The 26533-nt window shown below is 36.8% G+C and overlaps 1 protein-coding gene across 2 annotated transcripts in view; it reads right to left on the minus strand.

The window, feature by feature from the left end:
• Positions 1-217: 217 nt before the first annotated feature.
• The window catches only part of LOC117159401 (monocarboxylate transporter 9), a 30350-nt gene continuing 4034 nt past the window's right edge, over positions 218-26533 (minus strand). The window contains exons 1-4 of one of the 2 annotated variants that reach the window (XM_033339204.2): positions 20065-21603; positions 7077-10038; positions 4465-4750; positions 218-3829 (exon numbers count right to left, since the gene is read on the minus strand). In XM_033339204.2, the coding sequence (XP_033195095.1) occupies positions 3651-3829; positions 4465-4750; positions 7077-9410 (2799 nt within the window). In that variant the 5' untranslated portion in view covers positions 9411-10038; positions 20065-21603 and the 3' untranslated portion in view covers positions 218-3650. Of the gene's footprint in view, positions 3830-4464; positions 4751-7076; positions 10039-20064; positions 21604-26533 lie in introns of those variants that run through there. The other variant, XM_033339203.2, reaches the window with a different exon arrangement.

Raw genomic sequence — 26533 nt, forward strand, 5'->3', positions numbered from 1 at the left:
TTGAACTTTTAAAATAATAATTTACGCTGAGTAAAAATACTGGTGATATTAAATTGCGATTGTCTATTAGAACATCAGAGATGTTATCCGTTGTATTTCTTTTGAGCAACGAATGATTTTGTTATCGTCCATGATAGGTGAACTATTGGTAAAAATATCGATTAAAAAATGTCATACATGCACGAGAGGGTAGTATTAGAATATGAAGAAAGGACAATTTGAAGTTGTGATTTACTTTTTATTTTATTTTACTTTAAATAAGACTTTTATATTTTTGTACGCGTGAGTAGTATACGTTTATACGTGAATGTGTGTATGTATGTGTGCCTGAGTACGTGTAGCTGTGTGCACATATACACATTTATACAATTCAAAAATGGGTTGTTCTAATAAAGTCTAAAAAGGAGTCTTAACATAAGTCTCCGTATTCCATTTACAATGGAACGATGTTGCTTGTAACTGTAGCAAAACCGTACTTTTAGCAGGATAATCGTGCGCATTAAGTTATCGAAAGATTCACTAAAAAAAAAAAAGAACAACGTTTAACGTAATTTTAAGTTATTTTCAACTACAAGGAATAATGTTTTTGCTACGATTAAAATGTGAAGATAATCACACAACGAAAATGGGTTACTGATTGTACTTTAGCTTAAAAGAAAACAAGAATAACGAGTTTGCGATTATGTGATACATCATATTATTTTCATAACTATAAGAGAAAATTACGATACAAATATCTCGAAAATTATTTACGCTATACATTATTCTAACTTATAAGGTGCAATGAAAAAAAAAAAACAATTGCTCACGAAAATCCAGACTACGAGTGATCACAAGGATCACTTTTGGACCACGTAGCAAGCAACAATTGTAGTATGCTATGTTCTAAATATATGTGTATTATGTATAAAACTAAAAGAACGGTTCTGCTCTGAATTTTCCCTGTTTTACAGTTCAAAAGAAACTCTTAACGTGTCTGCGTCATGCCTTGAACCGAGCTTTTTCATCATTTTCATTGTTTACTTGTCTCTGCGTAGACTTTAAGCCACTTTCAAACGTTCAAGCGATTGTTTCGTGGTTATCAACCATGGGTAATAGGATATCTTATTAATAAAGAGGTAGTGAGAACGTTCTTGGTTATTGAGTAACAGTCAAGAAGAGAAATCTTCGAGAAGGAATTCAACGTTTACGACGCACTTGGTGGACACACTTATCGGCGGATCAATCAAATTCTCAAAACCGTTCGCTATATGGAAATGTATTCTTATCATTCGCTCGAACAAAAACATTTGCTTCTTTAAAACGTTCGTAATATACGTTAGATATAAGTTTTTATTTCCGTTCGCGGCTATTATAGAAGTTCTCACTAGTTCCTTTACAAAAATTATTATCCCATACCTCGCCTTAATAACTACTTAAACACTATTTGATGAAAAGTCGATCGGCAGAAGCGACCGTACGACCCGGGTTCGTATATTTGAAATGCGGTTTGTTTTCATAATAAAATATTACTTTATACATTTTGTAAACGCCCCGTAAGGCCGCGTCTGCATAATCACGCTACCATAACGCGAGCACATGCACTGTAGAACTAGTTATTGTACCACGATGAAAGAATAAATTATTACTCGAATGGCAAAATGTGCCGATAGATTTATATATATATATATTATATATATATATATTAAGACGCAAGACAAATGATAATTCATACGTAGATATCCGATTTTTTTTTCCTTTTTTAAAATATCGGAGAATGGAATTTTTTTTGTATACTAGTCCGAAGAAAATACTTTGAAATTTTTGTGTCGTACGAAGGCCCCGTAAAAATTGGGAAACTAATTTGTTTGAGTGTACGAACGATTTTCTAAAAAAATTGCTTATATCAAGGAATAACATGCACTTTGATTCGTGTTCCTTCTCTTCTTTTTTACGAATCTTAACGTTAATCTCCGATTTATTCTTACGACTCGATTGAACATCTAAAATAAAGAGTTGAAAAGTCATAACCCATCAATTTTTAGGATTACTTAACATCTTAATAAATAACTTGCGAAGAATGGTAGTTACAATATCCGTGTACGACTATATGATGCCGTTAGGCTATAATATAATGTGACAGCAGTGCAAATAAATTGGAAATGCCTGATTAGAATTAATGTACACGCACGCACGCATGCACACGCTATGAGAACGGAGGTAACCTATTTATAGCTCGAAAATTTCACAAAATTCAAGTTCATCATCACAGAAAAGCTATATATATATACATATATGGCTATTTACATACATGTCTTTAAGACCTTTCCATGCACAAATGTACATAAATCGAAAGGAAAAAAAAATGGTAACTAAATTGAACGACTAATCGAGCATATTTGGCTCGCGTTACTCGTTTAATCTCACTTTTTGTCTTTGTTCGATCGACAAAACTACAAAAGCAGGCATAACATTACGCTAAAAAGAATGCGAAGGCGACTTCTGGTTGTTTCGATATGATTAGTAATAAAAATCAACGAAACAGCGAAAACATCTGACCGATAGACTTTAACATACTTATATTTACAGTGATATCTTCGGCGCTATGTGGAAATAACTTGTCAGATTTTTAAATGCAATCGAGTGAACAAATTTACGCCGAAAGGAACGTTTTTTTTTTTCTTCCACTACCGTTTCCTCGAGAACGCATGGTGAAAAAGTACAAGACGAATTTCGTTTTTAATCCTAGGAGGAATATGAATGGTTGGTTTATCGTTTATCTATTATCCTGAGATTCAAACTTTTCTTAATTATCAATCACACTTGACGTTGAAACCGATTCGAAAAGTGTGTGCACTTTATTGCTAAAGCAAGCTTATTTCAATTTATATATTACTTTTATCGTGACATCGTCTATGACTAGTCATGAACTTCTGTTTCTCGTTACGTATCATTTTTTTTTAGTTATTTCAGCGATTAATAGTATTTCAAACTTTGTAAAATTAGCAACATTTTCGCCCCCACTTTTGTCTAGCATCATCGCTAGTACAATCATTGAGACTGCCGAGTACAAAGTGAATACGATATTCGTGTAAATATCATCGGATGTTAAACGACAAACAGTGATCGCACAGTGCTCGTTAATTCACTATTCGACCAGTTTACGTATCGAAGTATTTCTTTTCAGGTCGTTCGTAATATTATCTTTGGACACTAGCGATAATTGTCAATCTTTCTTATTTGTACATTGGATCGATCGATCGTTCGTCGTTCGAACACGCGCGAAACTCAGATGGCATATAAATCCTTAATGAAAGAAGATGCCTCAAAAAACGTCACTTCTTTTTTTTTTTTTTATTTAGATAAATCACTTAACGCGCTGAACTGTTTAATTAGCTTGTATATACGCTATTCTACGAAGGAACCACGAACGTTCAATTGAATGTAAAATACGCGGTAGGTTTACAGCGCAACGCGGGAAAAAGATACCGCTGTAAAACTAATTGCACAGCTGCTAATTGCAATTCCTTTTGGTTGAAAACGTTGCGTTTCCATAAATTCCATTAAATCGATAACATAAATTACAGATCGATGTATATCGGTATCGCATTATCGACGATCGTATTATAGTTTTCTTAGAAACGATTAACGCGATCAGTCGCCGGCGTCCTTCAGACTCTGTTCACGTTTGCAAAATCTTCGTCAGTTTCCTCTTTCCTCGATCCGTGCAAACATTTCCGGTATAGGCTAATTAAAGGCATCGCCAGTAAAAGAACTCCGCTCAACGCAATGAAGAAACCGGCTAAGTAGAACGACAAATCGTACGTCCCCGTGATATCGTAAAGCCATCCTGAAACAACGAAAATACGTTTTGCGTACTCAGGCATCGATATGTTCCGTAAGATGGGCGGTGCATTCGCCCGAATTTTCTCGGTTGTCGTCAGACAATGGAAGTTTGGCCGTAATTACACGACGCTCAATCTGGGCCATGAAACTTTAAAGCTATTACGATCGTATAATTCACATAGAGCACCCGAGGTAACACGGACAAAGTTACCGGTAATTTAACCTGCTACCCTCTGACATTTTAGCGTAAATTGTTTCAAGTATTCGTAGGAATAGAATCGTTTATCGTGTCTATCATAAATACGTAAAAATATGTATTAAATTATAATATATAATTGTACGACAGTAGAAATTAGAATTTTCTTTATGAATCTGAGGAAAGCTTCGATCTGGCTTTAGGTCTTTTAATATAACAAATAATAAGTAATAAAACATTTTTGAAATTAATATCTTAAATTTCATCGTTAATTTTTAAACAATGATTTCACTCTAATTGGCGAATCTTTTAAATAACATTCTATTTATTTAATTACGCAAGATTGGTTTTATGCTATCCAGAATTATAAGTATTACAGAGGAAGTATCAGTCGTTTCGTTTCGTGGAAAGATGAGCAACTCGTAACGAGAGTTTCTCCTTACCAGCCAACGGAGGACCCATAAGATTTGCAACACCCTGGACCAAGAGTAGAAGGCCATACGCGTTTGTGAATCTTTCGAGCGTAATCAGTTCGACGAGGATGATGCTGGTAAGACTGTAGTTCGCCCCGATGAATAATCCAAAAGCACCAGAGATCGCGCATAAGGCATAGTAACTGCCAATTACCATGGGTATTAAAGCCGTCACCGCGCCACAAAATGCCATGCATACTGCATATACGATAGATGCGTTTACCCATGCTCTGTCACCTGCCCAACCAAGCAGAATCTGAAAAATATTGTCCATTTTTAACATTTATCAAATTTCCAGAAGTGAAGTTTTAATAGAGAGAGAGGGAATACATTCAACTTTCCTTATAAAATTATTATTTCAAGTTCTAGAGTCGGGAAAATCGTAGAACGATTATACTTAAAAAAAAAAAAAAAAATAGTAATAGATAGATATAAACACGTTGTTGACCGGTTATTTTATGTAAAGACTAACGCGTACCACCGCCTGTTTTATGCAAAATCGAGCAACTTTTACTTTATGCGTGAAATCACGAGTTCACCCGTGACTGGTCAACGATGCGTTAACATCCTCTGACACAAAGCAAATATTTACAAAACTATAATTTTCTAGCTTCCAAAGCTGCATATAAAATCGATGGCTCGAACCATTACATTTATTTTATATATGCAAAAAATGTTACGAGTTTGAGGAGAGAATTGTCTGTAGGACACGAGTGATCTACGGTGTCCCCAATGTACAATGTCTCGAGAATCGTTTCTAACGCATCTTCCACGTATTTGACTTTGCTGAATCGATAAGCAACTATGTAACTTTTCTCGGAATTGTTTCTATGTTAATCGCACCGACGCAAGTCTAGTCTAACCCTTTCGCGTGACGCAAACTCGGGCTTAAAGAGAGTTTGCGACCAAACGAGATCAGAGAGGGTGAAAGGAACTAGATACGTCACTGATTGACCTAAGGCGGTATTGACGCGATACCAGACCTTCAAGAAGCTTTTTAGGTTGAAGAAAAACGTTCGACCCTGCGTGGACGTTGCTCGCTCACACCAGAGAGCAAAGTTTCCAGAAAAATTCTGTCAAGTTTTTCGATCGTTAACAGCGACAGCAAAAAGGATAACGCGATAATTATAATCTAACACGATAATCTAAATAAAAAATCGAATTTTTATGGAAAATATCGACCAAGATCAAAGACAAAGAAGCTATTATGACGCTTCTATCTGTTTACGTGTATGCGAGAAACGTCAATTTGCGGAAATATATAAAACACAAACGTCGCGGAAAATGTAGCAGTAGACATAGATAATTACATAGTACGAATTATAACGCGCAACACGAAATAATATGCAACGTTTTTACAAGCTAAACGGATAGACGCCGATCGATCGTTGCGTAAGATTCCAGCGGGGATTTAATTTCAAATATCATTTCGAAGCCGTACGAAGGTACAAAGCGATTATGAGGTCTAAAATTTTCAAAAAATTTCGCTCGTAGACACAGGGAACAGCTGTTGGAGGAATGGATGTCTCGATGAATCGGTAGGCGGAAATAACCATTCTTTATCGAGGGATAAATAACGGCGAGGCAAACTAATATCGGAACACAGAAAGGAAGAAAGTGACGGTGCAAAGGAGAACCCACCGAACAATGAACATCGATATTTGGAATTATCGACATGTTGGTTCGTGCGACACGATAATATTAAGTAACGCGTCGTCGTTGTTAGATTTTCACGTTTAAAGCATCCACGATTGTTGCGTCTTCGCAATAACAACTGTTGCCGTAAAATTGCGACCAAACGTAAGAGGAAGTGAAAAGAATAAGCATCGTTTGCAACTATTGGAATTTCAAATTGTTTGACATACATCGATAAACATCGTTATACGTACTTGAAATAGCCTTCGAATAGATAAATTGATATTGTGCGTTAAAATCGTGCGACGGTTGTGCCATACTTGTCCGACATTTAGACAACGATCGATTCCGAATAACGCGCGAATATCGAATCGTGATAATAACGGAGTAATAATTGTTCGGAGACAAACTGGGTCATCGACTTGCCGAAACTTGGAAAACGAAATTTCCTCCCTTGGGAAATTTTTTATCTTCGTGGAGAAAGATTTCGAACGTTTCGCTCGACGAACAAAGCCCAAGACATTACGAAATTTAGATTTGTACGTAAGCTAGTCGTCGGTTCGCTTATAAAAAAAAAAAAGGAGGTTGGAATAAGAAACGTCGTTAAAGCAAATACATTACAACACTATATTTAATCGCCACCTGTAATTGAATTATTCGAATGAAAATATTTTATCTCGCGATAACAAGTAAGTAAAATGGTAATTTCCGATAGTCGATAAAAATTGATACGAAAAAGAAAGAACGGTAAATTATCGGATCGCTGCGTATATAAGACTCGGTATATAAGGATATTCTAAGAAATCGATTAACAAAGAATATATTAATAGCCGATGAATGTACTTTCTACTTTCCAACGGAAGAAGAAGAAAAGCGTTGCTCGCGGTTGGATAATCGATGGATAATCGAAAATAGCCATTAAATTGAGAATCGAAGATCGTTCTTACCTCGCCACCCATGTTGGTTATTCCTATGACCGATATTAAAATAGATGCGTCGGTTTCGCTAAAGCCCATCTCGATCGCGTTGTCTGTCAAATAGACGTAGGGCACGTCGTACCAGGTATGTAGGAGGAAATTGCTAATGGCGAACAGCAAGAAACGCGAATCAGCGAAATGAGAAAAATCAAGCATGTCGACGATGAGGTCCCAAAATTCCCAGAGACCGGCGTACCAGACGAGTTTGGTTCTAGCTATGGTGGTCATCGAGTTCCTATAAATATCCGGACAACTGGATGCCCTGAGTCGATATCGATTTATGTTCAACATAGCACCTCTATACGTAAGGCTCTGCCTATGCACTCTGATATCCTTCAAATAGGCAGTAGGTAGTCTCCTGGTATGCTCGAGAGTGCTGGATCTTCTCAACGAGCTATCCAGATTGATCTTTTTCAACCACCACAATCGCCAAGCGGCGTCCGTTTGCTGTCGAAGAGTTTGCTCGTCGTTGGGCAAGACCTTGTCCTTGTTTTCCTCGCTCTTCAACTCGGACAAAGAGCTCGGCGTGGGCACGAATCTGGCCGAAGGTGTGCTCAGCTGATCGTGAAGCGGGCCGGAATCGCTGAAGCTCCTCGAGGAGATGAGCAGACTCGGATAATTTTGCAGTAACACGTTGTACACGTTTTTACGAGTACTAAGTAGTTCCAATACCTCCAACGGTACCTTTTCGCCGTTCTTCACGAACGTGGGTAAGCTTACCAGACTGGAAAATAGCTTTTCACCGTCTTCCTCCTCTTCCTCTTGAGTCCGAAGATTCTCCATGATCGTGAGGGTGTTCAGCGAACTATTCGCGGAGAACGAGTCCACGCTCGAGCTCTGTATCCTGGTCCTCTTTTTCTCCCGATTTTTCCGTCTCTCCTCGGTCTTCGCCTTCGCTCTGGTGGTCGTCCATTCGAGATCCCTCATAAGACAGCCGCAGACAGCCAGATTGAGGAACAGACCGGCCAATATCAGCGTGGTTCCCCGCCAGCCGTATTCAGCCAGCAGATACTGCGTAACCGGGGCAAAGATGAACGTTCCTATGCCGCTACCGCAGACGGACAAACCTGTCGCGAAAGATCTCTTCTTATCGAAGTAGTAAGCGACGATCACCACGGCTGCCACGAAACACAAGGACAAACCGAAGCCAGCGAGAACCCCGAAAGTGAATATCAGAACCTCCATGGAATTGGCGAAAGAACTTATAACGAAACCGGCCGCCGCTAGGATACTGCCCGCTATAGAAACTCTTCGACAACCGTATCTGTCCGTGAGGAAACTGGCCACGGGGCCCGACAACAACGGCATCGCCATGAACAAGCTGCCGATCCAGGCCGTCTTCGATTTCCCTTCGCCGAAATAGTTGAGGAATTCCACGTAGATCACGCCGAACGAGAACGTGATACCGTCGGCTATGAGGTTAACCATGAAGGAAGCTGCGACGACCACCCATCCCCAACCGCCATCGGGTGGCGTAGCCTCGCACAATTGCCCCAAGCTGGAATTATCCTCGGAACTGCTGGTGGTCGACGGTGGTAGAGAAGGGCTCGATCGCGGCCTCTGCTCCCGGCACTGCTGCTTCTTCGAGTCTTTGTTAAATTGCACATGATGCTGTTGCTTGTCCTCCCGCGGCGATTTCCCGTTAACTAACTTCTCGGTACTCTTCTCGGACGGCGAACGATTCTTCGACAGGATCTTGGTCGGAGAGCCGAAAATCGAACTTCGCTCTGTGAAAACGCTCTTACGCTTCGGCGGGCTGGCAACGTTGTCCTTGTACAAACTGTCAGGCTTTTTCACCGAGTTCTGCGATTCTTTCGATTCTCTCAATTCGTGCCTAGCTTCCTGTCGAATCTTCGAGCCAGGCTCGTTGTAAGCAACGTCGAACGTCTTCTCCAAACAATTTCGTAACTCCTCGTCCTTCTCGATCGCCGCATCGTTCACGTAGCTCTGATCGTACAATATCTTGGATCGTTCCTCGGTAAGAATTCCGATCTGATCGGAATTTTTTCTCAACCGTGACGCGTTCTTCACCAAAGAATTTAGTTCCGACGAGGTCGCGTCGCTAGCTTTTCGCGACTCCGTTTTACGCGGCGTTTCTTGCGGAGTCCTGTTTACGGAAGAACGTCTTTTCTCGATCAACAACTCCTCGTCGCTTTTTCGTGCTATCACCTCGATCGCGTTTCTCGAGTCACCACGCGATCCACCGGTACCGTCCTCCTCCTCTTTGTTATTGCTCTCTGTCTCGATCGTGTTGCTCGATTGAGTCAGCTTCTCCTCGCCATTGAACTTGGCCCACTCGGCCATGATGATGGTACCAAGAACAAGGAGGACTCTGCCGTTTAAGCGCAGTCCTCGAACGGTCGACGCAACCACATCGAACCTATTCTTTTTTCTCGTTTAACGATTTAACTACCTCTTCTTTTTTTTTTTTGTTTCTCGCTTTGTCGATCCCCGTGTAAATTAGATCAAACACATACCCCTTTTTTCTTCTTCTTTTTCTTCTTCTTCTTCTTCTTCTTCTTATCCTTTTATATCCTCTGCCTTTTAGTAGCACTTAAAAACACGCGCGCCGCTAGAAAAAAAGTCATATCACGGTTAAATTTGATCGCGGTTCGCGCGATCGATTCAAAACTGATCTAGTTTCGTCCTTGATTTAAACAATGGTAAACCGGGCCACTCGTAGAGCTGCCTAGTAAACTGACGGCGTAACGGCAACAACGACGCTGACGATCTGCACGAATTCTTAAAGTTCTTCGTTGTACGCTGGTGAATCGCATCTGGGCCGCCACCATCGCAAACGTGGCCCAGGATGCGGGATGCTTTCCTTCTTCTCGGGCCCTGGTTAATCGGGACCGCCTCCTCCTCCGCGAAACGATCGTCAACCCAGGCACCCATACGGCGAACGGTACTGCTTCGGCTCTTGCGGTGTATTCTACGATCGAAATATACATACGTTACTTTTATGCCACGTGTTATCGGCGGTGCATCGTGACGTTTATTACCCAACATTCGTGAGACCAATGGTCGAAAAAGTCGAAAGGATTCGTTTCCGAGATACGCGAGAAATTTCGATTCGTACGTAATATTTTTGTTACGTCCGGTGATTCTCTACGATTCGATGTATTACGGTGTGCGATATTCCAATATCGATTTAATATTTATAAATCCGATATTATTTCGTAATATTTATTTGCTAAGAATCGTTTTTCGGACGAAGAGCATCGTTTTTCATGAGCTAATCGGAGTATTCATACCGCGATTCGACTTGTTCGCGTTGGTATTTGTTGTTCCGATTTCCGATATTATAAACAGAGCTTTTAACATTACGGGCATTGGTTTTTAGTTGCGACGTTGCCCGTTGTTAAGCTCACAGGCTTAAAGAAAATTTAGCTCGCTATTCTTCGCGTCCTACTCCGTGTTTTTGTTCAAATGAATTTCCATAAATCGAGGATGAGATCGATCCGTGGAGAGACGACAACTGGAAAAGTAATTTTAACCGATTTATCTATGTTTCGTCCGAATTAATTTTATGCATTTTCTCTATTTGCCGATAGTCGATGAATCGATAGATGATTGGAACGTACAGAAATCGTAATACTCTGCTTCACTTTCTAGACGAATGGTAAAGATGTTAAAATCTGCAAAGTATAGAAATAACAGCGTGCTCCTTCATCTTAGACGGATATCGATCATAAAGGTGTTAAAATCTGGTTCTGACTTGGCGCGACTTTACGACAGTCTCTATTACGCGTTTAGTCCTATCGATAGCTCTACGAGAGAGATTTAGGTCTAATCCAATTTAAACGAAAAGAGAGTCGTTCGACGCAGCCTGTTAATTTTTATGATATTTTGCCAATGTTCGTTACAGTAGACGCGACGATCCGTAAATAAAACCAAAGACTCGGAAACCACGAGTCGAACAGAACGTTATTAATCCGTATCGTTATTAATCTGTATACCTCTATAACGATCGTTATGACGCGAGAAATGTTTTATTTTAATCCATAAATCAATAAGCGGAGAATTTGCAGAAGGGAATCGTGCATCCACTAATTACACTTTATTATTCGATAAAACTTATTTTTCCGTCCATGTCCTTCATCCACCGTGTTTACAGAAAGTTCCGAAGTACCTTAGTACGAATGGATATCCTTGTGATGCCCAGCGTCGTTTTCATTATTAATAGAAATATTCTATATCTCTCTCGACGTTACGTCGTATTTATGTACATTCTAAATTTTACTGCGACACACACGCGCACGCACCAAGATTTATAAAAGTCTGTAAACTGTAAATACGTTACTCGCTTCGATGGACAATGAAAAGGATACGTTCATTTAAGTGTCACGTTTTTAACCGATTATTTATATACCACGTACTCCAAAATCAGATTCTAAATGAATTATTTACAAACTTTCCGAGAATAGAGGGTAACTTTAACATCATCGGCAACGAACAACGTTCTTTTGATATAAAAAATTCAATTTCTTGCCGAATATCTAAATTCTAATTTTATAGTATACCAACGTTTCTTCCGATAACAAACTCGTATTCGCTTGCCAAATTATCTCTAACAACGGTATTACAGCTGCATAATTTTAAGCAGCTATTGCAACCTTAAAAGAGAGGTACAACTTTCTCTGCAACTGAGAAATTGAGCGATTCATATGTTTCAAGATTCGCTGTGTTTTTCGCGTATACGTATACGTAGATACTACTCGTTGCAGAACTCCATCGTCGTTTCAATAGACCAATTTCACGCTCGATTATATTTGTCAAGCGCTGCTTACGTTAATCACAGATTCGTTTATTCCCGAACGAGTATCGATCGGCATTCTCCGTTTCTCGAGTTGGTACTAGGCGGCATGGAAAATAAGGATGCAACGTCTAAAGTACTTTTACCGAACTAAAGCTCGTCGTACAAACACGATACAAGGACTCTTCGTATAAACGTTCGTTTCATCTGACCTTGTTTTCAAGTTGCGCCCATTTTTATGCTGTATCAATTGTTCGGGCCGCCTTCGCAGACGTTACTGCTTGTATTACGCTTGATACGCGAAGGAACGAACATCGATTGCTAATACCCAAACGAGATCAGCCACGTTGATTAATTCGTGACGAAAGTAATCGAACCGCAACCATAGTTGCAACTGAGAAATAGGGTCAACCAGCGTGAGTTACATTATAAAACACATTTTTATTATTTTTGATATATCCGTAATCGTTTAATCCTTTTCTACCAATCTTTTAATCCGTGTTTCTACTACTAATCTTATATATCCGTGTGTAATTAATTCCGAAGCGATATTTCTCACGTAGATCCAAGTGGATCGAATAATATTAAATATTTTCCTTAATTTAGAAAGTAGAACCGTCTCTGTAAATTATCTTTCAATTTCTTTTTGTAACTGGTTTTTCAGTATAGGTATTATTTCAGTTAAATATCAACAGGGAGCAGACCTTCCAATAGCTGAATCTTCCGACTGTACGACCCGTGACCCAATTTGATATTAATAACTTTACATTTTAATTAGTCCTTCGTATACGTCATCGGTAAATAATTATTTACAGCTAATAATCATTTGCGATATTAGAGAGTAATTTTTACAAATTTCTCGCTTCTCGATATTATTATACGCCTAAATAATACTTATTACGATACTTATTTTCGGCATCCTGGCCATAAAAGGAACTCGATTCACCATTATTTTCCCTACTGCCTTGTATTCTCACTTACCTACGCATTTACGTACACAAGCTTATTTCACCCTTACTTTTTCATTACGCATCTAACGTCTGTCGTCCATCTAACTGTTAAGTGTTTCTAGCAAAAGTATATCGCTTCTAAAATTCATGAAACGTTATTTAGCGAATTTAAGCGATTCTATCTTCCAGAATTCTATAAATTCCATCTAACGACTACTATAAACGTGTACACGTAATACATTTATCAATTGTTAAATGAATCTTCAACGATTCAAAAATATTCACCTATGTACCCGTCTCCTTTCGTACTCAGTTTGTCTTGACAAACCGTCTTACTTATTAATCGGCAATTGACAGAGAGAGAGAGAGAGAGAGAGGGAGAGATGCTTTGTAATAAAATTTCGCAGCGAAACAACGACGAAGAAGTTTGCGCAGCTCGACTAAAGGAATAGTCGAGTAGAAGCAACGTCAGAGGCAGAATTCTCACGTCGTCATTTTGAAATCGACGTTTGGAAGAGAGACGGCGTCGACGTTGAGATTTGCTTCTGGCACTTCGTAACTAGCCGAAGTAGCTCGAGTTAGAGTCGGCGATTATAAATGAAGTTCATTGTGTATGAGTTGCTATCAATTTAACGGTGGACACGATGATCACGTGCGTATCTCGCGATCTCCTGTCTTTCCTTCCGTTAGTTCTTCTCCTTCTTCTCTATCTCGTCACCATCGTCTTCCTCCTCTTCTGCCTCTTCTTCTGCTTCTTCGCAGGATGCTTCTTCCAAGTATTCTATGTAAATCGGTTTCTCATCATTGGCATTTGTCGACAGGCCTTCGATACGAGGCTTTGCAAAACCTTATCTGCACCGCTACAGTCTGACGCGCTTAGAACTGCATGCCACGTTATTGTGAGACTTTGGAACCGAAGGAAATTTTAGAATGTGCGATTGTTCGATCAAGTGTGAATACCGAAACCTCATACACACAGAAGTAGAGCACGGTCTCGGTCTCGGCCTCTCTCTCTCTTTTCTCTCTTCCCTCTCTCTCGCTCTCGCTCGCTCGCTTTTACGATCATTGTTATCAGATCTTGAGAATTAAAGGACGTTTCGGAGAAGGCTTCCGATCTGTTTGCAGATATCACAGCAGATATCAAACATGTACGTGTAGTTCGGACGAACAGATGTGTTTTCGAGAGCAAGATCGTAGATTAGGTTTCGGGGGAAAATTTGGAAATACATAATTTTATGGAAATTTAAAAACTCGAAGTTGGAACGTTCGACAGTTTTCAAATTGCAAAAGTCGAAAGTTGGCTAACTTTCAAATTCGAAAGTTCAAAAGTTTGAAAAACGAATATACCGCGACTCTTTTCAAACTCGAATATCTTCTAATATCGCGATTATATTGGAAACCATCGTTTCGAGAGCCCTAATCCATTTATTAAAAATAAAGACGACATATCAACATATTGTTACGTTCTAATAAAATAAACTACGATTTCATACGAAATTAATTTTTCCCATATATTATACGGAAATTACGTACATATACGAATACCACATTTCTATGAAAACAACGATTATTTACGAATGCCCATATTTCTTCGTACTTTTATATTTAAAAAATGAAATAACAACAATGCATCTTATTTTCCACACACGAATACAAATCTGTCCGTTTTGTCATAGGAATATGTTCCTATTTGATTCATTTGAATATCTAAAGATCGTTGTTTAAACCAGCCAACCAAAGGTATTTAAAGCATCGATCCTTTCAGGCTTTGGACGAAGGTTTTAAGTTACGGGAAAGTAAAGCCGTACGAATGCGTCTTCTTAATTCGTCAAAATAATTGTAGGCTTAGCAGCGACCTCGATCTAAGCCTCGAGGAAGAGGGCGATTTACCTTTTGCGCGAACCTTATGCCATCTTAAGAAGCAGCTCGCGCACGTGAATCAGGAAATTCACTAGCTCGAACACATACACAAAGCGCCGTGTCTTCTACGCGACAAGAAATTAATTTCTTTGAATTTTTTCCTCTTTCTGCGAAAACATTCTGTGATCGTTAGTGAATTATTTCATATCAGATTTATAATAACAAAGCGAATCTCGTCACGTTGAAATTTCCTAATTTAATTAAGTCGTATTTGGGATTTCTCGTGCGTTTAAACAAAAAAAAAAAACACACACACATTCGATTCTTCGAGGAAAATTCGTGCATCGAAAAATCCGTCGTTTATACTTTCATCTCGTATGGAAAGTAATACGCTTGTTATTTGTACACCTTAATAAGAGAGCAATCAATGATAAGATTCCTTTATCGATGTTCCAACAAGCTGAAAAAAATATGAAGAGCAAAAGATATCGTATATATTTTCTCTGAACTTCGACAAGGTTTTACAAGAAAGTTTCGTAATAAAATTTTCATAGTAGCACGTGAATAGATCCTTCGATTTTTAACGCACATCTTTTCGTTCTTATTAAATACGTAAAGTAATTAAGTACGTGATACTTATTTATTTAATTAAAGTAACAACAAGTAGATACGTAAAATAATTTAGAAAGATCAGATTAGCATTATTAGATAAATTAGCATTTCAATTTCAAATCTCCACCAATTATAATAAATCAACTCCAAAAATCAGTTTCAAAAATCGACTCTACGATTCTATCTTAATTTTAATTAACACTCGTCCAATATTATTTCACGTGAAATAAAATACAAACACGTACAAATTATTTTGATCCTCGAACTATGGATATACGTAAACGTGGCATTTAAATGATACCCAAATTCGTCAACCTCTACGTTATTTGGCGAACATTCCAATTATTATTTACACCGCGTATAGCAGCCTTCTACAGCCACGATGCAATGACAGAAAACGCAGAAAATTAACGACCTTCAATTACAGAATAACGTCAACTGGCCAATTGTAAAATAAGGATGCGGTAAAACGGCCAGCGTGTCGACGAAAATTTCCCTCCGATTCTGGCGCCGAATCCGTGAATCGTTCGCAAGCTAAATTCATCTCGTAAAGCTTTTAAGTCATTGCCGCGTAAATTTTAACCTGCGTCACGGGAAAAGCTTGCTATTACCTTAATTGCATTAGCGATTATAAGAAGAACGGTTGAAGGAGAGAAAAGAACGATGAGTTACGTAGCGATCGTACCGGTTTGCTGTTAATCAACTTTAGAAAGTCTCGCGTAGGTGTTACAGATTAACGCTTGAATCTAGAATATCGCGTAATTTGGATAGAAACGATTAAAGCATAGAGAAAACAAAAAGTTCTAACGAACGGAGAATTTCATCGATTCGAAGGATTTTTATACGCGCGAAGCGACTGCTACCAAAATGTTCGAATATTTATAGAAATTTGTTACGCGTATATTAGATACGTGCGTCGCGCGAAACATTTTACAATTTTGCTGTCACTATAATTCGACATGATTGTCATGATTAAATTGGTAAATTTCGAAAGAGACACGAAGATTTATATTTTTGTGCAAAAACTTTACAACGTTTGATCGTTCTTTTTTGCCATCGACTCTTTGAGAGTGCTCTATTCGCGTTGTATGCTAATTAATTCTTTAACAAGTACATGGTTACAATAAGTAACTTTTTTATATACATTTTTATATCGATTTCAAATTTTATCCATATAGTTACGAGTACTGATAAAATTTCAAATCTTCTCTCTTGGTAGCGTTCGAATAGAATGTGCAAAATAAAAAGTGTCCATGACATGAAATAAAATAAATTAGACTGAATGAAAAGAAACGAAATTTAACTAGACAATAATTTTATTATGAATATAGGCGAATATAGCGCATATAACAAGCGCTATTTGGATATTTTATACATTTTTGCACCCTCGAGTTCCCCACAAATGCATAAAAGTCATACAGTTTATCGATTATTGGTGACCACCGATAGATTGCTTCGTTATTTATAAAATACAGGAAGAAAAATGTGAAATATCTGATTTCTGATGTAATAAACAAATTAAAAAAGAGGGAAGAGAAAAAAGAAGTAGGACGACGAGGAGGAAGCGCGATGTAACTGTTAAAAGTGCCTAACGTGTCGCGACAAAATGCTCAGTCTGAAACGTTTACTTTTCAGAGGCTACAAAAGATATTTTAATACGCGCGCTCCGAGCGAGTACGGCACAAAAGAGCGAGTACGTTCGCGCTTTTGTTGCAAAGGAACGTTTTAGACCAAGCGGATCGTAGAGCATCAAAATCGGATTGAAAATAGAAATATTCGATGAAAATCACTAAAATATAAATAACATTTATTAGTAATCACGCCACGGTCGTTTATGCAAATTTATATTTATCCAATAACGAGTGCTATAATTCGTATAATCTATTAGTTTTGCGTATTGCACGAATTCTGTGCAATTTTGCACGCTTCGAGTCTTCATAAATACATAAACATCCACACTCTAGCGCGTAAACTACGTCGAAATAAATTTGGGATATCACTGACAGATAATTTAAAAAGTACGATATATCTGTTTTTATTAACTTTCTGTCTTTTATGTCGCTTGGTGTTAAAGAGTATTTCGACGTGAAATAATTGAAAGAGAAATAACTCGATCAACTCGAAGATATCGTAAGCTTTTTTAATTCGGAATGTTTTTACAAGAAAGAAATAGTATCGGACAAATTGCTATATTAATTTAATTTAACTAATATCCGAAATCAGATACAAAGTCAGATGGAAAGATATTTTTTCATTTTTATGCAGAGTTAATCGACAACGTATTAAATTTGGCAATTAGTCTCCTATAAAAGAAACGTAATTTATCGTACTTTTCACCTATGGTCTTCGATTTAAAATCCTTACAATTTAGTGCTCGTTCGATTAATATTTAAATCTAGTTTGAGGTCTTGAATTTCTTTGCTTTTCTTTCGAACGAAGCATAATTGTTTCTTCTACGTTATCGTAATAGGCACATTTGACACACAGATTTCTAACGATTACTACACGAAACGATTCAACATCGTAATCAACATTATAATAGAAAAACTTCAACTTTCAACCTGGCCAGCAAGATACACTTTCGACGTAGCTTTATTAATATTCTTTATTAATGCATTCGTAAACCTGAATGATTTTTGTAAGATAGGTCATTGAACTTAATGACTCGCTGCTATTATTCTATGCTGATTTATCTAATCTAACCTACATTCGCTGCACTAAACTACCTTAACTCCGACTACTCTCTTGATGCTAAAATTATCTCGATTTTTGTCTAACTAGCTTCCACTTCTTACTCTGAAAAAGAATTCTCATTTAAATCCTCAAACAATCACTGTTATAAATTTGGAAAGATTTTATGAAAAATTATTAATTCTATTACTAGATCGATTTATGTTACGCAAAATTTCTTACAATTTTCCTACGTGCGTACATTTTTATTCTTTTCCGCAGATTTAACTGAACTGTATAATATTAACCATAGACTAATTACGTTACAAATACATATCCCTTCTAATTAAAAAATTAGATTAAGTTTTCTTCTTTATTAAGTTATTCGTCGAGCTTACTTCGCGAAGTTTGCGTATGTACGACTGTCTGTTTTTCTTTTTTCTTTTTTCTTTTTTTAGTGTACAAACAACTAATAAATTATAGTTCTACTGTTAAATATCTAAATATCAGCGATCTGTTAAAGTTAAATTTTACCTACAGTTTTCTCAAAGTCGAAGAATTTCTCATTTATATATGTCACATTTCTTCTGAACTTTGGTCACATCAGGTTTCATTAAAAAAAATGAGGCTGACCTTGACATATCAACGATTACACCCACAGACCAATTGTATCGTATCTCTAGAACTACAGCCAACAATACAGAATAAATGTTTTCTGTTAGCTTGCTTTTAAAAACGCATTCAAAGATCGACTCGTGCTACGATTTTGATAATCTTTCGTATGCCATGATTTAGTCGAGTCGATAAATCGGTTAATTTTCCTAATTGAAAGACTCAGAAACTTAATGATTCATGATCACTGTTCCGGGAAGTCGTAAACCACGTGCTTCTGCATGGATGACAGTTGAGCGTTTATCAAAGGAATGACCAACATTTGACCGGGAAACTATGAACCTTCGTTATCAATACGCAAGGAGAACGAACTCGTGGTACCACGTGCTGCGTTTAATCATCCGATATTACTACGCTAAAAAGAATATCGATCTTGCATTTACGTCGAGTAGATTTCACAGAGATGTCGATGACGACTAACGCGTCACTCTGTATCGCTATATACGATCAAACGATCCAGTGTTTTCCATGTAAATAAATTTTTTATTCGAATTTTTATACTAAAATGAATTTCTAACTAATTCTCTAGTTTTTAAATCTCGAATTTGAATTTTCGTTTCGCATTTCTGAATTGGAACTTTTCAAATAAACTTTCGAATTGAAATTTTTTTTTCATTCTGAATGTAAACTTTCGAGTTGAAATTTTTCATTTTTGAAGATAGACTTTTGAATCGGAATCTATTAATTTTCAATTACGTGGTCTGTAAATTTTAAATTCGTCGTAGATTTGTCGAACTTTTCGGATATCCGGTGTTTAATTTGACATTTTAAACGACGTTATGAGAAAACGTATTTTACGCGCGATATTTTGATATTTATTTTCATAATTTGACGGCGTCATTTAGAAATAGTTATTAGCGAAAATGATCGACGAATTGTAGAAAAGTAACGAAGCACTTTTTGACAAGCAACATAGGTCTCGAGTGCTTTAAAGTATAATATCAATGAATCTAAGACAAACGCCATTTGCAGAAACACTTGACGATTATTGTTATCGGTCTTAGATACCGATCACGATGCAAAAAATAAACCAACTCCTCGTATACGATCGAATCTTCGATAAAAAGAAATTAAAATTTGTTGTATCTAACGATCCTTCGCTTTAAATCATTGTAAATCGTTGTGCATCCTCGTAACGTCGTAACGTAATTTAACAGTACTATATTATCGTACGGTACATTTTGAATAAATTTAGTTTATTTTATTTATTAAAAGCGTACCAAAAATTTCAATTTCAACGTCAATTTTTTTGCAGAATTTTAAATTTTAAATACGTACATATCTAATATAATTTACTCTTCATTATAGAACGATTAATATTCTTCAATTCGTTTTTTTGGATCGTATTTTTTTTCTACAGAGATTATTAGCAAATCGTATCGGTTTTGCAGTAATGACAGTGACATTGAACCAAGAATATAAACAGAGGGAAACATACCATGACGCGGCGACACCTGTTCTTCTAATCCTGATAAAAGTCACAATGGCGTCAGCGGTTTACAACGATATCAAAATATTCTTCTCGCGTGCCAAAACATTTACCATACATCACGTTCAGTTTCACAGTATCAACTTTAAATAGTTTCACGCGTACGATAAAATACAAGTTACTTGCCCGCGGTAAATTCTAGCGGATCAAAAACACACTCAAAAACACACTCAAAACAAAGATCGTCCTCGTTGGTTCTTAAACTCGTCCCAATTTCTTGACGTGTGCTTCGATAGGTTACTTTTTCGGCGTAATAGTACAGAAAAACAGTCGCAGATCTTTTAAAAAAACAAGCTCCGATATTCCATAGGCTCTTGAACGTTTTTATGAAAATTTTCGACTCCTTCTATTACGTAGTTTCTTATAAGTTATTCGAAACCGTTAATATCGACCGAATGAAACTGCAAAGTTGATTTTATTTAAGATCGAGTCCCGTCGAGCGACTTTTCGACGTCCTGCGAAATCTCGTCGCCAACATGGATGCAAGGATACGGCACATTTCACGGACTTTCAGAGGACACTCGGTCCCATTAATCTTCCATTACACAGAAATTTTATCCGAAATTTATCGCGAGAACTTAGATAAGATTTCTTAGATGCTGACTCGAGATTCTTCGGTCCTCGTATCCTTCGATACTCTCGATGATATACAACGCACTCGTCACGAAACTTCTGCACCGTTAATTTCCTTTCGTTCTCGACGGTTCATCGAAACTACATGTATTTTCGTACGATCGAATCGCCGATTGTTTTGTTTACCTTCGGGGAGACGTTACGAAAACGAAGCACGCGGTTGACTGATCCATTGTCGGAAGTAAAGGTTCGGAGCGGAAAAAAGACCGGTTATTCGATACGGCCCCGCGAATAACGTAATACGAATTACGGATTACGGCAACTGCGTCCAGAAAAATTACGCGAGCCAAACTAACTTAATTCGGTTATTTATCTGTAGGTCGCATCGCGGTACGCTTTGCGTTTCGTACCCTTTACGTAATCGTAAACAACAATCGTAAGACAATGAAAATATTTCATCGACGATTACATGCCATAAACACGTTAAAGCATTAAACAATTCGAAAGATACCTCCTCTTCTTCGTTTACCAGTAACTTTATCGAAACAATACGACGAGTTATTAATAATCTTCTATCGATCGACGGTTAAAACAGGAAGAGAGTAAATCAAACATTCGACAGTTCATCAGTTGTTAATAGATATGTACTTCTTACGGTAATTTACGTTGGAAAGAAATCTTAACGTTATACGATTATTTTGGAATTATTTTGCTTGCCGGTTGTTTGTTTCGATTAACTCCACTGAATCACTCGGAACGTTACTCGTTATATTCCGGTTCGCACGAGTATACGCAGAAAGACGCGATGAACGTGTTCTATATGTATAAACACAAAGTTCGTTTTTCTCTAATGAAATGGTCGTAACGATGTCGCGCAGAGCGCCTCGGATGCGCACATGAGGACGGCCGAACTAATACTGATAGCTGGCAATGCTCTCGCCAATGCATACGAACTGTTGCCTCCAAGTCCAAGATACGGAGTTCTTCGCCTCTGTTCTCCCCTTCATGTACACTCGTGCTTTCTGCGTGTTCATCAGGAGACACCAAATACGCGGAGGTGTACGATCGAGATCGTCAAGCACCGTATTTATTTTACTTTATGGCATGTTTTTCGGAAAACGTATTATTTTATTATACAAATTTAACTTTGTTTAATTTTAAAATAAAATAAATACGTTAGTCAAATTAGATTAAATAATTAGATTTAGATTAGATTTTAAGATACTTTACATACTAGACTACCAGGTACTAAATATATAAACCAAACAATTGGAAAGATTATCTTTTTATCGAGTACGTAGAATTCTTGAGTATTTTATGTTCTTAGAATTGAAGGTTCTCGTCATTCGGAAATGAGATGTCCTGAATCACTTCTTTCGATAAATAAAATAACAAATAGATATTTTTTCTCTCGTTAAGTTATCATTTTATCTCGCGATAGCAAACTAATAATAACGATATCTATATAGCTGCAAACTATCGACGTATACAATCGCATGCTTAAACAGTACCGACACGCTTTACTTTCACGATGCGTAGTTACAGTCACTTATCAGAAATGTAAATTATCTGAAAGCTACACGCAAAAGTAAGGATAATTTCTATGCAAAATTTCTTAATATTATTCCCTAGACTTTCCTGTTAATTGTTATTATTGGAACGCACTGGATGCGATACTCCTCCAATATCTCCTTCCAATAAGTTTAGATAACTAAAACTTTTTTCTTCCAATATATAAATATGCTCTGTTAAAACTTTATCTGATTTCATGATAAACCCATTGGAATTATGCAATTATTACGAGAAATATAATTACAAAATATTATTATCACAGATACTATATATAATTATAAATACAAAGGAAATTCTATGAAAAATTTAATTCAAAATGTAATTCAATAATAGAAAATTAAATTGAATCGAAAAACCAATAAAACAGATTATTCAAATGTAGATCAATTCTCCAATTGTAGTAACGATTTATTGTACGTAATTATGTAACACAAAATTAATTTAAATTAAAATTTAACAAAGTTAACAGATTATTTAAATTTACGATAATTCTCGAACATTCTAATGATTTATCGAGAGCAGAATTTCCACCAAAGAGTATAATTTTGTTATTTAAAAAATATCGAAATTGAAAGAAGGAGGATGATATTCAATTAAGCGAAGATATGCAAAATGTGACGTGAAATTATGATCGATACAGGCGAAAACTGCGATTACAGGATTCATCCTGACATTTGGCAACAACGTGATATTCTTGACCATCGTATTTTTGCCTGAATCGTTTCTTTCTATCTAGATGTATCTTTTTGAAAATACAGGTACCGAGTAGGTGCAACGAAGCTTTCCTCGATCGCCTAAGGGCGATTCGTATACTTTTGGTTAACTAAGATGCTTTTACTAAATGCTTTACTAAAATGCAAACTCTGAACAGGTTTGTCATACTTGAAAACACTATTGTTATCCGTATCTATCACATCGTATACCAAACAACGATCAAGTTCTAACGCGTTTTAATACCGATAAAATTTTAACTGTCTACTTTGTTTTTAAAACGATCGTTGGATTTATGATTGGAAAAATATCGTACACGAATATAGAATGGAATGGAATCGCAGAAAAAAACGATACCTTCGCTTCTAACTTAGATCATCGAATTCCTCGAAACTGATTCCACATGCAAAGTGTCGATCCGGGTTGTCACGCGTTCGAGAGAAAAGACTTGTTTGTCGTGAAAACTTATCCCGCCATATTTGAGTTTCATGCTCGAGGAAACTCGAAAACTATTTATCGTTTCGCATATTCCAGTGCAAATTTCTCGCATTTTGTATTAATTAAATCAAACAATCGTATTTTGTATTTTAAACGAGGAATCGTTTAAACAATCATACATTATAATATGCACGATGGAATTTAATTTACTGCGAAATTGTGTCATTGATTTATGAATGTTATATTATTTGAACAAATACCGCCAAGTTCGTGAAAAATAAATAGATATATTATAAAAATGGACGGTCATAAAACGTTTATTTTTGTGATATGTTTTTGAAACGAGCGATTATGATATTTAATAACGTCGAAGAAATTTCCAAAAAAAAGTAACACGGTAACTGTAATATCGTTTATCATGAGACAGCAAACACAAGTGACACTCGCGTGCAACACGTTGAACAAACGTGTACGAATTTGCGTCGGATATTGGCCTATAACAATGAGATTTCTCATCGACGAATTTTCAGTTATTTAATTGTTTAATCTATTCGTCCAATTATTAATTATTTGTTTACTATGTAATTATATATATAAATGAAGATTTTGTCAAATATGAAATATACGCAGAATGTTGAATAACACGAAACACTGAAAAACGAATAAATGAAAAAACGTACAAACAGAAAACTAATAACGTTATAAAAATTTCGATGCAATATGCGCTCTTGCTTGATATTTATATAATATTATAATATAAAAAATCGTATTGATAACCTGCCAATAAAATGAATACAGAAAATTCAACGTATAATCTATGGTAATATAATACAATCATCATAGCGTTCATACACAATACAGTAAACTACTTGCAGAAACACACGTAATCAGGAAATAATCACGAATCTCCGCAAACTATTGCAAAGTAATCGAATTGGTCATGTGCGAGATAAACGTACTACGTATTAGAATTTACAAATCTAATAGCTCGTACTTCTATTATTCGTATAATCGTTATACTATCGTTAAAGTATCGTTAAAGCGAAGCTAAGCATTAAGCGAATCTTTTTCTATACGCACGATGGCCAATTTCGATAATACCTCCTAATATAGAATGTTAATGAAATTAATGTCGAATCGATAGTGAAATTCGTTAAATCGTAGAATGCAGGAGAAAATGAAAGTTATCGATCGTCGTTCGATCTGAAATACGTACGCAATCACGTTTAATATTACCGCGATGTGTAAAGTCGTTTTCAATTCAATAAAAATATAGTACAGCAATACTAGTAGCATAGAGCAGTCTCGTTGAAAGGTTAAAAGCACGATAAGATAACTCGTGGCAGCGAACTTTACTAAAATTCCTCAATTTTTCCCAACTAATACAAGTTTATCTGCGACGAGGAAACAATATATACACGCGATATTTAAAAATCTGCTCCATCGATACTTGGCTTAGAGGATAGTAATTCTATCGACATAATACAGAAACGTGTAAATAAGGGTGTTAGAAGTCGAAAAACATTTCACAATTTTCTGCGGATTATCAGAAATGTGCATAAATACGATAGATAATACGTATGTGAAAACTATTTCTGTTTAATTTGTTGAAAAGCGAATAAAAGATGACAAATCATGAATTTTTTTTTCATTTTCCTGCTAAATTGTACGTAAAGAATTTTCAAAAATACACATTGCCATAAGTAAATCGATTTAAAGGCGTCTTTTATTATTTTTACAAATATACGGAGGCAAACCGGAGGTCATCGCAACACCGAAAGGCAAGCGGAAACAAAGATTATTATCGTTATTATCTCTACAAATCTTATCTCTTAGATCCTCTAAAAATTCTAACAGGAATTCTTAATATTTCGAACCTGATGATATAATTTTGATAGAAAATCGTCAAGCTACAAAAGTAATACCTACCGTAATAAAATTCTTTTTAAATGTGGAAAATCTCTAATCGCTTCGTCCAAAAAAATTTCGTTTTATACAAAAGTCTCGAGATCAGGGGCGGACTGGGACTTAAATTTTTAGCGGCAGATTACCGGCATGACCGGCCGTCCATTTTTAGTTCATTAATTAAATCCCTGCCGGCCCACCGGAAATTTTCCCAAACCGATAGCTAGTCAGCCCACCCTTGCCCGAAATATTAAACTTATCAGCAAGCTATCAAAATTTCCCGTTACTTCTGAATCCGATTTACTTCAACCACATATATTACTTATCGTCATCTATTTATCACAGAACAAGGAAATTACCTAAATCTATATAAATATTACACTCGAAAAAATTCTCAAAATCCCCCAAAATATATGAAATCATCAAGTTCAAGATAGTTATTTGATAAAAGTAGAGTCGCTTTATCCGAAACTTGGAACGATCGCGATTCAAAAGTTATGACAAAAGGAAGCTTGCACTTCTTACATTGCATCGAGTCGAATACAAGTGTCTAAAAATGAATAATTGTTATCCATTATGGTAGAACGTTCTCATGACAGAAGTGAGAAATATAAACACTGAATTACTACTAACAATGAATCAATATGTATTCGATTTTCTTTCTCTCGTAACTTTTGAACCGTGATTCCCAAGCTTCGAACAAAGTGCGTTTATTCAGGGCCCTTTTCTTTACGACGTATCGAAAAATCAAGGGAATGTCCCTTTTCTCTGGTTCTACTTTTAATTATTCTAGCAAAAATTTTGTAATTTAATAAAATAGCGGAAAAATCAGGAGAATTCTGCGATCGCACGAACAACGAAGTAGTATCATTTCGCTACACGTGTTTCGCTCGCGAATGTAAGAGTCAACCTTTCGGAGGATCGAAAAGTTGCGAATCAACGAAACGGTATCGTAATACCGCGAAACATTGGCGCGTAATTAGGTCGTGGTTACAAGAGAACGTTAGAAACCTTTAAAACGACTCTTCCTCGTCGAGAAAGAGCATGAAGATCCCTCGAGAAGCCTGCATTGCGGATCTTTGCATCACACGGGACACATTGTTACATCGCGAGTCTTCTTTGGTCAGGGAATAGGGAAATCTTCGGCTCGAGTAAGCGTTCGCTGAATTTGTTCAAACTTGTACAACTTCTACGATTATTTGCAAAAGGGTAATCCCTC

Source organism: Bombus vancouverensis, chromosome 1 (assembly GCF_051014615.1).
Source record: "Bombus vancouverensis nearcticus chromosome 1, iyBomVanc1_principal, whole genome shotgun sequence".
Classification (NCBI taxonomy): domain Eukaryota; kingdom Metazoa; phylum Arthropoda; class Insecta; order Hymenoptera; family Apidae; genus Bombus; species Bombus vancouverensis.